The sequence below is a fragment of the Colletotrichum paranaense genome (genome assembly GCF_030867605.1).
Source record: "Colletotrichum paranaense strain IMI 384185 chromosome Unknown Scaffold_26.1, whole genome shotgun sequence".
NCBI lineage: Eukaryota > Fungi > Ascomycota > Sordariomycetes > Glomerellales > Glomerellaceae > Colletotrichum > Colletotrichum paranaense.
In genome coordinates this window covers 239,111-255,373 of record NW_026848984.1, presented here as the reverse complement: position 1 = coordinate 255,373, position 16,263 = coordinate 239,111, and the positions used below count along the sequence as shown (strand labels likewise).

The following is a 16,263-nucleotide window of genomic DNA, read 5'->3' as shown; positions in this document are numbered from 1 at the left end:
TCGTTTTCAATTCCAGTCTGAATCATGATCAAGTAAGACATGGTAGGAAAGTAAAGATGATCGCTCGTGGCCAAGTAAAACGGCCATCAAGATCGTAGAGAGAGTGTTGGGAGGAACATAGGGAAAGAAACTTGGTTTCCGAGGGGTGCCGTAAATGATGACTGACTCCCGGTTGGTATATACAATTCGAAAAGTTGTCTCCGATCCTTCAAACGCCCCATTGCCCAAGAACGCTTGGATGCAAAATACCACCGCCCTTAATACGAAGCCGCCGAAACGCCGTCAAGCAAGTGCACCGGAACCTCATTGCGGGTTGACAATCTTGTAGTAATCGTTTGCCGGCTTCACGCCAAATGTACCGTCGGCACGCTTGTACTCGAGAGGATCTTGCACAACGTAGCGGTGGTTGTAGTGAGCGCTGTTGTGATGAGGATCCTGTGGGCGTTGCCTGTCGTACAAGGGGCGCTGGCTGTCGATGAAGGTGTCTCCGTAGCCACGCTTGGTGCCTGCACGTGCTGGCTCGTAAACGGGGTTGTGAGAGCTAGGAGGAGCAGCCTCGATGAACTCTGAACGGCCCGTCATGGGAGGAGCAGTGAGCTTCTCGATGGAGGGCAGCATAGGCGGGAGTTTGGTGCCCATGTGCGGCAGATCGGAAACTGGAGCAAGCTGGCGAGGAGGAAGAGAATCTCTCCTGTAGTCCGAATCGCGCCTGGCCATGTCGTGGTCCCTTGGTCCCGGACCGTACACAGAAGGAGAAGGTGGCACCATCATGGCAGATGGCCGTCTGTCGTACGAATCGTGGGGCGTGGGAGGCGGATTGCTCGAGGCATACTGGGAGCTGGGTCTGCTCGAGTAGCCGTAGCTTGCGGGTTGATAAGGCGAGGGCTGCTGAGACTGGTACGAGGCCGTGGTAGGAGAAATGGGCGGCGGCTGCGCCGAAGGTTGCGCGTATTGGTGAGGAGGGTAGGGTGCACTTGAGGCATCGGATCCGAATCGCAGGTGAACGTTGGTGGAGGGGGCCGGGCCGTATGACATGGGCGGCGGCGGCGGTGGCGGCGCCTGGAAAGTCTCGGCTTTGAAGTTCTCAATGAGAGATGGTTTGCGTTCCGGAGCAGGCGGGTACGCGGCGCGGTGCTCGCTGCTGTTACTCGTCGACCTCGCACGATACTGTTCCGCATTGCTACGAATCTCTGGCGTCTGTGTTCTCCTGGCCGTGCTCCTGAATTCGTTTTCGGGGTTGGTGTCGAACTCGTTTCCAGTCGGCTTTCCGTCGCGTCTTCGCATGCGGACGTCACGGCGAATACGCACGCGACATCCCTGCTCAGAGATGGTCTTGCTCAGGTTGGTGCTCTCGGTAAGACCAGGGAACTTCTTTGCGCTGAAGACGTTGAATGGCACCGATTTGACAGCCATTCTGTATTGGAAGCAGGGGTTCTCATCCTCATCATCCGCGTCGCCGCCCGGTTCCCGATCCTCCGCCCTCTTCACATCTTCGTATAGGTGGAAGGCCAAGACGTAGCGTCCCTCATGACGGACGGAAAGGTCGGGGAACAGGAAGTAGCCTGCCTCTGTAGGCCTGTCGAGATATGCCATACCCGAAACCGGCATGCCAGTCAGGACGGGAGGTGAAGTTGCCGCGGGAGTTTGAACGCGTCCATGAGCCATGGGGCGCGCGGGTGTCAGCTCAGCATAGAGGAAGAAGTTGGCCCGGTAGTTGAAAGTGATATCGGTAGCTTCGGCTCTGGTAGGTCCCTCGTAGACGTGCAACTGCACCACGGGGGGAGGATCGACGGGGCGTCTATCGGCCGCGGCTAAATAATGAAGGTCAGAAGCAATTCAACGACAAGCAGTTGAGGGACATCGAAGCTCTCTTACACTTCTGACCAGATCCGCATGCACGCGCACGCTCAGGTTGCTGCAGAACCTTCAACTCATACCACATCCTCGAGCCAGACCGCGTCGGCCTGTCCTCGTAACTCTCGGATTCTCCGATGTGGTCCAACTGGACGTGGCGGCTGATATCGACGGGCATGGTGAATGTTGTGGGATTGTTGTCGGGATTATTGTCGAGACTACACTTAATATCAATCGATCCCAACGATCGATGGCCTTGCACAGGTCTGGTTGAAATGTTAGGAGACCAAATTGCACTTTACGTGGCTGATGCAGGATACTTTGCCTAGCTTACGGCAAGGTTTGGCTGATTACCAGTTGCTTCAACGAGAATGAGTGATCGTCACTGCCCATCTCTTCCGGCCTTGTGGTTCATGGCAGCGTGCCGTGCGTGCGTACCAGTTATTGGACTTGTCTCTCACTAGAGGCGACTGGTAAAGTTTTAGGACCATCCCCGTGGCAGGGCAGAAGGAAAACCTTTGCTTTTGCCTCGGCCGTGCCAGAAGTTCAGGACAGCCACCGAAAGTCAGTGCTGTACCCACCCAAAAACGCACAAAGAGCCGGAGTCTCGGGTTTGCCTTCGAGAGCGAGGACAGATCTGTCTGTGGCCTTGCCTTACGATGCTGCTGGTGCTGATGCTGGTGGCATTTGGAGGACGGTAAGCAGTCTGTGAGCAGCATTGAGGCGCGTCTGGTCCGAGGTACGTCCGGTCATGCGAATCTTCACCATGGTGGTAATTTCTCGTGCTCACAACTTCTTTCGGACTTCTTCTTCACATACTGGTTCGTTCTGTGTGTACAGTCAGCCTTCCACTGTCCACTGTTTCCTCCTGTGGACTTGATCTCTCACTGGTCGGCTGTTGAGCAGGCATGACAAGGCCAGGCCACCCTTCCAGGAATAAGTGGCAGAGGCGCATAAACAGATGGACCATCATTGAAAAGTGAACTGCGAATTCGTGGAGCTCCCTCTTGCCCTTCTTAGTTACCCGAGCGCGGCCCTCACCCGCCCATCCAGTTCAGGGATCTCTTGTTCGTCTTGCTGCTGCGTTTGCAGCTTGCAGTCGTTAGGTGCAGGAGAATGGTGGTGCAGCATGTACGCAGTAAGTGTGCCGCCAGGCTTCTCCTCTGACAGACTCAGACTCTGCAACCCTAGGAGAGCATCTTTGGGAGTCTTGGCCATTGTGCCGCTCTCGGCTTTCGCGCAATGTGGCTCGATTCCATCACACTGGACCTCTTCATTCGTTATTTCCGACCCCATCTGTATCCACTTGACACTGCTTGAGCCAATCCGGGTCCGAGTGTTGTCCCAGCCCTTCTCGTCATCCCTGCTCGCCACCATTGCGGGCTCAGATGTGTGCCAAGAGGCTAACCAAGCCAGAGTTGCCGGGATTTGAGAAACGCTCCCAATCAACCTCATCACTCGGCCAGAGGGGCCTGTCACTTGGGTCGCAACTACAGTGCGAGAAGGGTGACTGCGCTTCCAAGAGCAGGGGAAGAGGTGTGCTTGCTTGGCCACCTCCGGATATGATAGAGGCAGTGCTCTACACTCGTATAACAGTAGAGTGCCGTAAGGAGAGCACACACCAGTCTAACTGTACAAATACAGTCATCTTGTTGGTTGTGAGTATCCGTAGGCGTCAAGGTTGCGCCAAGGTTACGCCAAAAGATTGTGTACAACTGTTGCTGTAAGCGATGCCCTTCATGGTGAGACATTCTGTGTGCGCTTCGAGACCTGGCTCATAGCGATCCTCAAGGTACGGCTCTCGCTGGATAGATGGCTATGCTTCGAACGCTTCGAAATATCCCACCTGTGCTTCTGTCGCCGCCGACAAAAGAAGATGAGACGTTTTTGCCGCATTCTGGTGCGGGCCACAGCTGCCAAACACTCTATGCTTGTCATCGCCCTCCTCAACAGCGGCCCTCTGCGTTCAACCTTCCACCTTGGTGGCATGTCGTGCCGCCGTGCGACACGCCCAGCCGGCATATCGCGAAGCTCAGGTAGCCGTCAAGATCCAGATACTAGCCGCATGTATGCGTACAACGCACATGAGCCGTCTGTTTCTGGCTTTCGACGTCAAAATACCCAAGTGCCCTTCTATCCACGTTCATGCCTAGTGCATTTGACAGAGCTGGCTTGCTTATGTTGAACCACAGAAGCGAAGCGGGAGTCAAAAATGGTCTCTGATATGCCGGTACGGCGCGTCGTTGCCCTGACTGAGCTGGATGGAGACGGTGGGCAAAGTCGAACGATGACGTTGGGTGCGGGCGTTACCCAAAGTGCTGTCTCTCAACTGCCCGAGGTCTGTGGACATCGGATGGCCTACAACCTTGGCCCAGGTATTTGCCTTTTCTCGAGGCTCGAGCAGCCTTGACCGCCAAAAAGAACTCGGACAATTTGGTCAATGGCTCGTGGCAGCACCCGTCCCATCGGTATTGTCCGAGAAAGACTAGAAAAAGCCAAACGCAAGCTTTGGAAGTGCTGTCTTAGTCTTTGCTTCGGATCGGGCTTGCCTCCAGTCTACATCGGCCAAAGTTCTCAGGTTAGCAACAACTTTTCCTTCGGCCCCAGAGAAACGCCGTAGTACCCGAACAACCGTTTCCGGTCTTCTTGATGAATGGGGTTTCCGCGACTGACGACCTAGCGCGGCAGACACTGCATTTGCGTCATCGTCGAGGCTGCCCGTCGAATGTAGAGTAGTAATAGAGTTTCTTGACGGATGGTGGGTCATAGCCAGCAAATGAACATGGGCCGTGACAGCAAGTTTGAGTCTTGAGTCGTGAGTGCGACAGCGTTTATCTCTGGAAAACGGGCCTCCCGGCCGTAGGTATCTGTACGCCTGTCCGTACGTATACTTGGGGGAAACTTGGTGCGTGGTGCTTGGATCTCAACTTGGTGAAAAACGAAAAATAAGCATAGAAGGGAAGCATCGGGCTTCCGAGGTAGACTGAATCAGTCGAGGCGCTAGCCAAGGACCTTTCCGAGTGATCAGCATCTACCGAGTTCCCATGGGCTCCACCGGGGAGATTTAATACTGTTGGCATTGGCGGGCGAGAGGTCGAATTGAGAGTGGTCAAGGTCAGGGCAGACGGGGGACTGTGGAGGATGGCAGGATGGGCAGGTGGATAAACCCCAGTCTCCAAGTTCAGACTGTAGGGAATTTGTACACTGTGTGTCGATTACTCCGTACCCTCACAGGCTCGTACGAAAGATTCGGAATGAATATCCAGGCCCGGCAGGCAATTGCTTCTAGCCTCCGACCATGTCGAGCACTTGAATCCTCGACGTACCCATAGACAATGGAATTCGAAGCAATGGCAGTACCTAGTCAGTCGTTCCCATTTCCCATCCATTGAATGAACAGAAAGCCCCCAAGGCTTGGCAGTCGTGAACTTGTGCAGCGTCACTGAATGGGGGCCAGACGGTGAATTGAAGGGCTGAAGGCAGACGGTAGTAAAGCATGCGGACCCGTATCTGTACAGATTCAGTATAAAGTGGATAATGCGTTGCACAATTGCTGCCAAGATCTGCAATTGCGACCCAAGGCCGGCCAGCCGATCGACCGACAGCGAAACGCTTCTGTCCGTGTCGCAAGTAGGATACTGTGTAAAGAGGGCAAAAGATACCCGTGGTCTTTGAGCCTGTTGGCGATGGAAAAGGCAGCGGCAACTAGGCACTGAAGCGAATGAGCGACGAAAGCCAACGATGTACGGTTAAGGGACGCATAGGTATTCTGAGGCTGGCATTGTTTGGTACCCACGGTTGACGAATGCCTTGGCCTTGGGCGGGGATAGAGTGGATGCGTCGGGACCGAATGGTAAAGTTGCCAAGAGATGACGGATTCATCCCGTCTTTCTCGGGCTTTGGCCGGGCGGCGCTTTGAAGAGGAAGTTGAAATGAAATGCGTTGCGGTACAGCCGTAAAAACCTACGATTAATGTTCCCGATATCCACGATGCCGGGTATCGGGGGGTTGGTTGAGGTTATGCTCTGGCGTGGCATGGTGTGAAGGAAAAGTTCCCATTTGTGCAAGCACTTTTTTCTGTCTTTGGGAAGATGTATTTTGAACATCCGCGCCGCACAGAAACGGGAAGCAAATCTGGTCGGAACGGAGGCGAGAATGCAGAGACCAAGCCATCGTGCCATCCAAAGACGCGAGGTGCAAAAAAGGTGGTAGCGAAGGGTAGGTAAGCAGGTGGCAGGCACGTACCGTAAGGTAAGAAACGTGAAGGTAACAAGCCTAGAGGCTAAATTGCTTTGCCACTTCCAGTGCCATAGACGTGGAAGCTAGGCGAGGGAGGGAGGATGGGGGAAGAGGAGCATACGCAGTAGGTAGGGGGTCTCGGGGGGGGGGGGGGGTTACGCTTTGTCCATCGTGTCCAGGACCATAGCTTCGGGAGCTAAGTGAGATGAGGTGAGTGGTCAAAGAGAATGAGGAGGTGTCTTGGGTTGGTTATGCAATCCACAGCATCGGGTAACTGCCATCCCAAAGAGACGAGAAACAGTACAGATCCACATTTTATCCGTTAAACTTGTGCTTATTGGTGAGGCGCATATGCGACGTCTGGAGTCCAGAGCAGAGCCCGAAGAGTCTGAGTCTGAGTTTGAGTCTGAGTCTGGAGTCTTGAGTCTGGACCTGAGAGTTTTGAGTGGATGAGTGGGTGAGTGAAGCTCGGGGATGAGAGTGGTTGATGAGTGGGGGAGTGAGAGCGAGTGAGTGAGTGAGTGAATGGGTGAAGACCTGCCTATCAGAGTGTGCGGAAGGAACGCCGCTCAAGCAGCCCTGGACCTGGCTGAAGCCTCAAGCCCCGGTTGAGGTTCTGGGAACGAGAGTGAGAGGAACTCAAGGGGAAGACGGGGCAGCAGCGGTCCGTTGATCCCCGGTAGAGACTCCAGTGGGTGCGGGTGCTGGTCATGTCCTTGGGAGCCCTGCGTTGGTCGTTGTTGGCTGCGTTGGCTCGAGCCTGCAAAACTCCCTGGAATATCGTTGCCATCCCCATTGTTTTTTCCCATCTGTCCAGGATGGCGACGATGGGCCATTTCAGAATCGAGACTGGCACAATGGAGTCGCCTTTATGGGAATCGTCGCTCACCCGGCGGCCTGAGCGTCTCTCTTCCCTACGGATACACAGTATTGAGTATAGCCGACCGCGGGTTGCGGGCGATGGGTTTCCTGAGCCCACTGCGAGCACGACCTTCCGTCTGGGAGAACCTGGAGAGCCCACTGAGCCACTCTGTCACTGCAACAGCGGGCAATGATTCCGCCCGCGGGACCGCGCCAGACTAACTTGACAAAGCACCAGTGGCAGACTGGAAGTAACCTCTGACGGAGCACGCAGTCTCACTCATCTCATTCCCTCCTGCCCTTGTCCTTGACCTCCGTGTGCATGCCTTCTGTGTCCTCGACCCTTGGCTCAGTGTCTGATGTCTCCCTGTCCACCTGGCCCCACCTGTCAATGCCTGCCCCCAGTCCTCGTCATTCTCATCTCATGGCCAATTATGACCCCTCTTAAGGTCCCACTTTCCCTCTCCCAATGCTGTTTCCTGCCTTGTGCCCGGTTCAGTCTGAGATTCCTCTGCCCTCACCTCACAGATGGAAGTGATACACTGCGACGTGAGTGACCGCCCACTGTCCAGTCGGGAGGACAGTGCCGACACTGTACCTGCGTCCCTTCCCTTGCAACCCTCCTTCATTCCCACCCCACTTAAGCGAGGGCCAATCTAGACCCACTCCATGGTCCGATTCACAATTCTCCCGTGGAACCTGTATGTACAGTACAAAGTCTTTCCGGCCCGCTTCCGGCGGCCGACCCTAAATCGTTAAACGTGATTCGACGTTGTATCGTCGACTATCACAGGGGTGTTTCCATTGATCATTTGACAGCCATCAACTCCAAATTCTCGCGATATCTTTTGTTAGAAAAGAACCATCTAAAGTAGCTCGCAGCCGACTACTGCATCATGTCACAACGGTCATACTAGCTTCGGCATCGCCCAGGTGGCATCTGAACTCAAACTCCCCAGAAACCCGTTCGTTCTCACATTAACCCTCGGATATTGACTAACCTACCTTACCTACCTACCTACCTGGCCGGGCCCAATATGCCGTTCTGGTCACGTCCATACATCTGCGGTCCGCTCAGACGTCAATCAAGCATACCTGTCATCAAAGTAACCAACAGGGACGCCACGCGACCCTTTTCACTGCCATGACTGGATACGCTCCCGTGGAAAGGGATCTCGCCGCCCACGGGAAGGAGGAGCCAAACCAACGGCCTTGGGAATTTCGACAACGATTCCCTACGTGGCAAACATCAGCAAGTCTTCCCTCGATTTCACTCGCCATCCTGGCAGGCTGAGGGCAGCAAACACTAGAATGATTGCGCGGCAATTTGCGAACCGCGAGTCAAGGACAGGCAGCCAGCGGCACAGCCGACAACGCCTTCCTCCATGAAGATGGTCCCCATTTTCTCTCTCAGGCGACAACGCAAGGCTGGCTTCTCCCGTTCGAGCTGCGAGGCACGCTTGTCAGCCTGTCATACTGTGCTGGGCGGGGTTAGTACCAACGACGTTGCAACGTAAGGCACTCTTCTACGTGTGGTCAACAGGCACATGGAAGTCAAGGCTCTTCCTAGGCTCCTCTCCTCTCCAGTGTGACCGAGAATCGGCCAGTCACGAAACCACGGGCGCAAACCGATAACTCTTTCTATGCCGGTGGTGACTGAGCACTTGACACCCACCAAAGAAACGCAACGGCACACTACACATCAAGGGCCATACCAAATCTGACCTCGCCGCATCGCCTGGCAACGCCATCTCGATTGCCCATCCTCTCTAGCCGCTCGCTCGGCTTCAACATTTACCAGTGAGATAGATGCCAGTGAGATAGATGCCAGTGAGATAGATGCCAGTGAGATAGATGGTCAATGTCGTGTAACACGATACAAATAAGTCCAAGGATGGGAGGGGGTCACTGCCAAAGTCCATGGGCTGAAAAAAGCTGTCGGGTTGTCTCCCATATTTGATGCCTGCTGCCCTTCCCCCGTCTGCATCGGACGACCTTGCCCTAGAGGCCAGGTCAACGCTTTCTCGCTGCCAGTCTATCCAGCTCCAACTATCTTGCAGCTTCGTCTTCCTTGCCAGCATGATGAGCGAAAGAGAGTGGGTAGAGTTGGCTGTCCTGCCTCATCGAAGCCTCAGATTGTCTCGTCACGGTGGCACAGCATGGTGCGAAATCACCCACACCCTGGTTGAGAAACCATACGCGAGGGCAAGCAAACAATGTCCCAGCTTTTGAGGTCAATACTTCGCCGAATCTCCATTGCATGATGCACGTGCCCCCACCGCTGCTGACGAGACCTGTCTTTTTTTCCCATCATGGATGCGTAGAATGGTATACATATGTCCTCGCAGATTCGGCGCTTGTAGTTGCAGGTCTTCACCATTTCTTCTTGAATCCTTCTCTCCCCCTCCTCCTCTATATCATAGTCGAGGCTGAATGCACCCAAGTAGACGTAAATAAATCAGTGGATGTGGGAGAGACTACATCATGCCATGTCGATGAAGGCTGGCTGCACGAACCCGTTTGCCTCTTCAAGCAAGGGTTCCCCGAGACTCGTCCCCGAGCACCGTCCGTTTCTCTTTGGACCAACTTTTTTTTTCTTGAAACTCCCCCCCGAAAAAGGGCCACAGGTTCAAGGTTGTCTCTTCTTTTCTCGATCAAGGATTGACTTTCCGCTTCTTTTGAATGTACTGCCCTGTTCCCGCGTCCAGAAACGCACACAAGCACAACGCACCTACCTCATGCAATACAAGGGAAGCCCCAGAGAGCCGCAGAAGAACCAGAAACCTTTATCTGTCTCTCTGTCTCTCGCGCGACGCCTTACTTGAACTTGACACCGGCGCTAACTCGGCGCTGGGAACCTCAAGAACCCAGGACCCAAGGAATCGCGAACCATGATACTGAAAAGAGCGAGAAAGCCGCCGCCGCCTCAAAAGACCCCTTAGCTTACATATGCTTCAGCCTAGTTTACTTGCCTGAACCATCTCTCCAGGTGACCTAAGCTTGTTCTCAAAGCTCGTTGTGATCCGTTCACGTCTTGGAATCGGTCGGTTTTCTTGCCCTCCTCTGCGGGTCATGGCATACAAGAAGAGGCGGCATCGTGTAGCACCAGCTTCACAGCAAGGAGAGAGCCTAGCAATCGATGAGAAGGTGGGGGAAAGTAGTGACTGCCTAGAGCATCCGCGCTCTTGGCCGTCCGAGATCGCTTTTGGGTGTGATACTAGATGCTATGTACCGAGGCGCGGTCGAGGCAGCGTCATCATCATCCATCCATCCATCCATCCCCAACGTTCGGTTCGTTCTCGCGTGCTGCTCAGCGAATTCGGCGCATTGTGAGTTTTGCCTTGTACACGGTATCCCACTTGATTGGTAAGAAAGGTAGGGCCCATCAGCGGCTCTGCGAAGGTTGTTGGTTGTTTGGAATAATTGCAACTAGGTTCTTGCCGGGAAGAAGCCCAAAACGTCGGTCGAACCTCTTGGGCGCGAAGAGGCGAGGGAAGGTTAACCTTGCTAACCAGCACTCACTTTTGTTCCCCCGATTCGGGTGGTTTTAACTACGTCTTTCTTTTCTCACCCGTCGGGAATCGTCTCAAGGCTTATTCTTTGAAGAAACCTTCTTTGTAGTTTATTGATACAGACGAGGGGGGGATGGGAAAGGGAAAGGGAAAGGGGGAAAGAGTTTTTCCAAAACCTTGGTAAACCTTTCCGACTAAGAGATGACCAATGATGGAGTTTATGAACGGGGCTCGGGAAATGGCCTCAGCTCGATCTTGTTCTGCCATGGTTGTCACCAACTCTCTTTTCACTTGCGTTGAAGAAGACTTACTCGCCGTCAAATTCTTGCTGGAGAAAATGTAGTGACGTACAGGGTTAAATTGGGGTGAAGAGAGGCACACTACATATCTCATGGACTTTACCGTGCTTGCCGTACGACGCCAGCGCATGAGACCCTTTGACCCCCTTCAAAATGTCTTCTGGTCGGTGGTTACTGGTGACGTGACGCTTTGACATGGGGTCCGAGTAAGGAGGTTGAAGTAACCTTTTAGCCATACGATAACGAGACGTAACCGAGAGAGAGATGGTGTACCCGGAGACCGTAAGGATTGGGAAAGAAAGGTTGTAATGAAGTGTGCCCGACATAGCTGTGAGATCCGCCTTGAAGCTTACCTATGGCGGGATAGGATCGGAAGTAAAACAATGTCGGAGATTGATTGGAATGTCTATCTGGTCGATTCCCCTCCCTGCAGCGGGCACCGGTGAGATGGCACGATGCGAAAAAATGCCACGAACTCTCCTCACTTCGAGGACGATGGTTTTGCCACGTGGGGCATTTTGAAAAGTCCGAGGGGGGTCTGGATTGGACTCGGCGACTGGGGAAGGGGTATTGGGGTGTTTGCTTTTTACATTCCTGACGCGATGATGGAAGAAGTTCGTCTTTTTATGTGTGTTAGCGGGCGCGGGCCCAGGCGGCGGGCAGTCCCGCCTTTTGCGAGGTGCGGTTCGTGATGGTTGCTTTTTGGGGGGGCGAATAGTCTTGGAGGGGCATGAGTTCATGTATGTCTTGGATGCGGATACGGTTGGCCGGACGAGACCTGGCGTCCGAGGACGCCGAACGGATAGTTGCTTTCTTATCGTGAAAGCTGGGTTCCAGGTGAAGCGATTTGATGTGACGGCTAGTAGAGAGGGAATTTGTCTGATGACGATGATGGACTGCGACGTCCTAGGATGGAGAGAATGAGCGAACATGGAGGGAGCTTTGGACGTCATCGTATCCATTCTGATGTAGTCCTGGCACATGAGACTATATGGCGATTTGGCGTCTCTTCTTCATCCCGATACACGGTTCATACATATTCTCGATCATGGCGACCAGTCAGCTTCTATCGTTGGCCTGACCGGAAGGATTCATCCGCTTCTTAGTCAGCCAGTACTCAACGAGGTTTCATCAGGGAGAAGTTACTTCATTGACGAGAGCGATAGTGTTCAAAAGGTGAGATACCCAAGGTTGAGTCCAAACGATTCGAAGCATTTGGCTTGAAGCTTAGCCTCCAACGACATGAGATAACCAAGAGACCTGTCGCAAAAGTACCACGATCGAGGGCCGAGTAAATGTGCTGCTCATACACAGATTGTATCTTCGGTTTTCATAGATTTGCTGTAAGGGAGGTTACTATATCCATTAACTCCCATAACATCTAGCCTCTATGATGCGCTACGTAGTTCACAATGCGGCTCTGCGATCTTGGCGTCAGGCCAATCGCAATCTCGTAGTCAAGAACTCTAGACAACTATCATATGGCGTAACATATCTTCAGCTCATCTCTTCAAACAGATTGACCGCATGGGTGTTTGGAAGAGACAACGGTGAATCAAATGAAGCATGTAACGAGTCGCATTTCGCCTTTCTGTCCACAACGATTTCAGATCCTTTTCGGCATCGAGTAGTTGAGCATCTAGAAACGAGCCTTACCCGAGGTGGAGGGGAAGGGTGCTTCAACCTTGCTTCGAGCGAGTATCTAGTCTCGCCCCCTTCTTCTAGATATCTTATTCCTACCGTAATATCATGGCTCTAGTGGACGGGGGTGACGGCTGCCTATTTCGTGCGATAAGCTTTAGTTCAAGATCTGCTTGAGATGGGGATTAACGAAGGTTGATTTGAAACGCCCCTTCTCTGTACAGGACGTACGATCGGCACCGGTGATATAATCGAGATTGTTCTAGATAAACTGAAGATGGTTTGACTGAAAGAACGACCTAGAATTCAGTCTTAGTCTTTATAGTATGTGAGAGAAGCGTCAACGGCAAGACGACGGGGATAAAAGGGAGACGAATAGTGACGCCGTCGATAGAGGCTTAACGAAAAGCTTCTAGAAGAAGCCAAGCCATATATAACGCCTTTCGCGCAACGCTGAGCCTATTTATTATAAGGGCCTACGATTACGAAGTTACGGACGACGAGGTTGAGGTGATTGTATACCTCAAACTCCCGACTAGACCGATTCCTATCTTTCCAGGCCTCCTCACCAATGTGGCATCGGTATTCTAGAGCCACCACACAGTGAAACCCGCAGATTTCCCAGGAGAGAGTCTTGGACCGAAGAGGCACTCTCGCCCACGCAGCCCGGAAGTTATCCGTAGTGGGGGGGGTTCGCTATTACATAGACTGTGTAAGTCCAAGGCCGGAAGCTGAGGACTTGCTCGATGTGGGAACATGAATCTTTCAAGACTGCAACAAACAAAGTGCAAAGGTCCTAGGTTACTGCTCGTGGAATCTGACTAGATTACCGTCCACATCCCTTCTTCGTTGTACGTCTATTCAGGCCAATTTCCATTCTCTTGCACGAAAGCTTCGCATATGGGAGTGAAGGGGGACCTTCCAAGCTCTTAAGTTTTGGAAACACGTCAAATGCTCCTTGCCTTGCTGTGGTCGAGACAATGTCTACTAGGGAATTTGTTCCACAGGCGAGACCCGGAAAACGCAATTCAAAGGCGAAGAATCACATCTTAGCAATGATTAGAAAAAGACTCTACCTGGAAGTGTTGGCTTTACTGTGACCTATCAAGAGAAGAGTAGCAAGGATTCACTCAAGACCGCGCTATTATTCAGGCCAATCATCTAGAAGTAGCAGCTGATAAATTTTGCTCAAACTGATTACCGCATTATACATTATAAACTCTGTCAGCGTACTCCAACTCCGCGAAAAGAAGCAAACGAGTGAGGGTATTTCCTATCCGTACGCCATCTGGATTATATGTGTTTCTCGTATGAGGGATTACCCCTTTGGCGCTCCTGCGTAAACGATTGTATTCCGTGTTCTCTTTCTGATTTCCTCGTTGACTGCCTACTCAAGGCCGATAATGGCATGACTTCAAGCGGAAATTGCCTGTCATGTTCAGATCGTCGATAAACTGTATCCCGAGATGAGGGCTTCAGTTATCCGACACCATACACAATGTTTCTAAGGCTCAAGGACATTTTAGACAGCGGGGGTCGCAGCTGGGGCAGGGGCAGGAGCCGCCGACTTCTCAGGGAAGTGTCCACCCTGGGGAACGCGGCCGTATTGCGTGAAGTAGAGGTTCAAGGCGTTGTAGTCCCACTTCCTGGACAGCAACAGGAGGACGACAGCGCCGCAGGGAATCATGAGAACGTCCAGAACACCAAAGAAGATGAAGTGAGGCGTGACGCCAATGGTGTTGCCGCCCTCAGAGACACCAAACGCAATCGGGTACAGAAGCCAGAGGAGGTTGAAATACCCGGCGAGGATCCAGTAGTCTCCCTGGGTGCCCACGCGCTTTGCGCCCACGCTACCCTCGGCGAACGTCGACGCCGCCATGACGAGGTAGGCGACGGTGCCGAAGACGAAGAAGCCCCACTTGTAGACGGACGGGGTGTAGGCCGAGACGAGGTAGCTGATGACCCAGACCCAGGAGAGGAAGACGTGCCAGACGATGGTGGCCCAGGACGAGTTGGCGACGAGGCCCAGGAGGATGTTGACTATGGGGAAGGCGACGACCCAGTTGATGTACTTGTTGAAGAAGATTTGTCGCGGAGAACCCGAGCGGGAGGTCGTGCCCTGGGTCACGATGGACCAGCCGAGGTTGGAGGCGTTGGAGAAGTATGTGATGGCACCGACTAGGAGGGCGATGCTGAGGAGGTAGTGGAAGACCTTTTCGTTGCTTCTAGGTTTCCATGAGAGGGCGAAGACGCCAAGCTGATGATGGAGGTCAGAAGGAAGATGATAAAGGAGAAGTTTAGTAAGGCATACGTACGAAGAAGAAAGAATAGATGGCTACACAAGTCCATAGCCAGTTGGAGCCGTTGACACTTAGTTGCTCCTCAATTCCCGGGATGGGATTGATGTCGAGTGCCTCGTTGGCTCGCTGCAGGATCAAGCCCATAGTGTCGTTTTGCTGTGATCGAGAGTTGGTAGTGATAAGTGTTTCGCAAAGAATGCGTCAGTAGAGTAAAATACTGTAATCAGTTTGATGTTACACAAGCCGCGGAAGCCTGTTGATAGATATTGTAAGCTTAATGCCTGTGATGGTGTGAGGGAGATGAAGTTGCTAAAGAGGGATGGAAGGGGAGTCTTATATCTCTGTTTCCAACTGCCCACTCCCCGAAAAATTGACGGTAAGATGCCACTCGACGGTTCCATAATGTGCAATCACGGCTTCAACGTTGTGTGACTGATGCTACCTCCAAGTCCGAGCCCGCCGACAAGTGGAACTTGGCGATGTGAAAGACTTGCAGCGCAGATGCCTGAGTGACCCGTACTTCCCTCCCGGCCAACGAACAGTGATGGACACGGCCGGATGGGACGGGCGGGACAGTCACAGTGACTGAACCATGGAAGGTTCCGTCGATGTCGGGAATCGCAGGAAACATCTTCGAAACAACAAAATCCTCCGGTCAGGAGACCTTGTCTTGAAGTCAGCCAAGTCGAAGCAAGGTTTAGTCAGGATGTAACCCGCATGCGCCAAGGAAGTGGCAGTCGAGAGGTCCGCTCCCAGGGCTGCCGGGAAGCACCCCGGTACTTGATGAGACTAGTGGGTAGTCTATTTGTTTTCCTTTCTAGCTTGTCTCCTTGACCGAGGAGGATATGCAATGACATGGTATGCTGTGGGGAAGGATGGGCCGAGTGTGGAGTCAGAATACGTTGAGGTTATGTGAGCGCCAGAGCCGCTTACACCCAAAGGTGTCACAGCATATGTCCGTACTCAGAGGTGTACCTGAGGAGAAGTATCACGGAGTCAAAGGCTTTTGGGGTTCTAGACCAAGCAAGTATACCGTACACTCCGTTGATGGCCATCCGTCACCCATCAAATGGGCCAACACATAGAAAAAGTGTCAGCTTTCGTTGAACATGAGCCACATACGACATCACAACGTCAAAATTTCTGAGCTGCGAATGCACTGTTGATTCGTTATCAACTTAGCTGACGTGTATCGTTCTGCGGAAGCCGTGCTCCAGGACGATGGAATGAAGTTCTATGGACCAGAGCATTCCTGGGATCTAGAGACTGGCAAAGAAGCAAATGCCGGCATGCACAGACACCCCGTTCGTCTTTCGCCGTTCCCCACCTGGAACCAACAACAGCCAAATCCTTGCAAACGCTCACCTCCCACATACATGGTTCCGGCATCGGATGGAGACATGAGAAATTTGAAGAACAAGAGACGAGTGTATTGACGTAATGGCCGCTGATACTTGATTTTGAATCCCTGGAATATCAACTCACCTGATGTGGGAGCTAAAGGACCTCGCGCTCCGGGGGCCCCGGCCGGAGCCCAACCGGCAGACGCTCGGAACC

General features: G+C 53.0%; 4 protein-coding genes across 4 annotated transcripts; 1 reads left to right on the top strand and 3 right to left on the bottom strand.

Annotated features, from left to right (window-relative positions):
• Positions 1–303: 303 nt before the first annotated feature.
• CPAR01_16581 (uncharacterized protein) lies at positions 304–3,231 on the bottom strand (the record flags this gene model as incomplete). Its single annotated transcript, XM_060500826.1, has 6 exons — positions 304–1,811; positions 1,876–2,120; positions 2,189–2,257; positions 2,513–2,613; positions 2,674–2,682; positions 2,896–3,231. The coding sequence occupies 6 exons, from the start codon at positions 3,229–3,231 to the stop codon at positions 304–306; spliced, it is 2,268 nt and encodes a 755-aa protein (XP_060340535.1).
• Positions 3,232–3,730: 499 nt separating this feature from the next.
• On the top strand, positions 3,731–4,039 carry CPAR01_16580 (uncharacterized protein; the record flags this gene model as incomplete). Its single annotated transcript, XM_060500825.1, has 1 exon — positions 3,731–4,039. The coding sequence occupies one exon, from the start codon at positions 3,731–3,733 to the stop codon at positions 4,037–4,039; it is 309 nt and encodes a 102-aa protein (XP_060340534.1).
• A 1,030-nt stretch (positions 4,040–5,069) lies between these two features.
• Positions 5,070–5,960, bottom strand: CPAR01_16579 (uncharacterized protein; the record flags this gene model as incomplete). The annotated part of the gene is made up of 2 exons (XM_060500824.1): positions 5,070–5,566; positions 5,822–5,960. 2 exons carry the CDS (start codon positions 5,958–5,960, stop codon positions 5,070–5,072), a joined length of 636 nt encoding a protein of 211 aa, XP_060340533.1.
• Positions 5,961–13,928: 7,968 nt separating this feature from the next.
• On the bottom strand, positions 13,929–14,850 carry CPAR01_16578 (uncharacterized protein; the record flags this gene model as incomplete). The annotated part of the gene is made up of 2 exons (XM_060500823.1): positions 13,929–14,663; positions 14,722–14,850. 2 exons carry the CDS (start codon positions 14,848–14,850, stop codon positions 13,929–13,931), a joined length of 864 nt encoding a protein of 287 aa, XP_060340532.1.
• Positions 14,851–16,263: the final 1,413 nt, after the last annotated feature.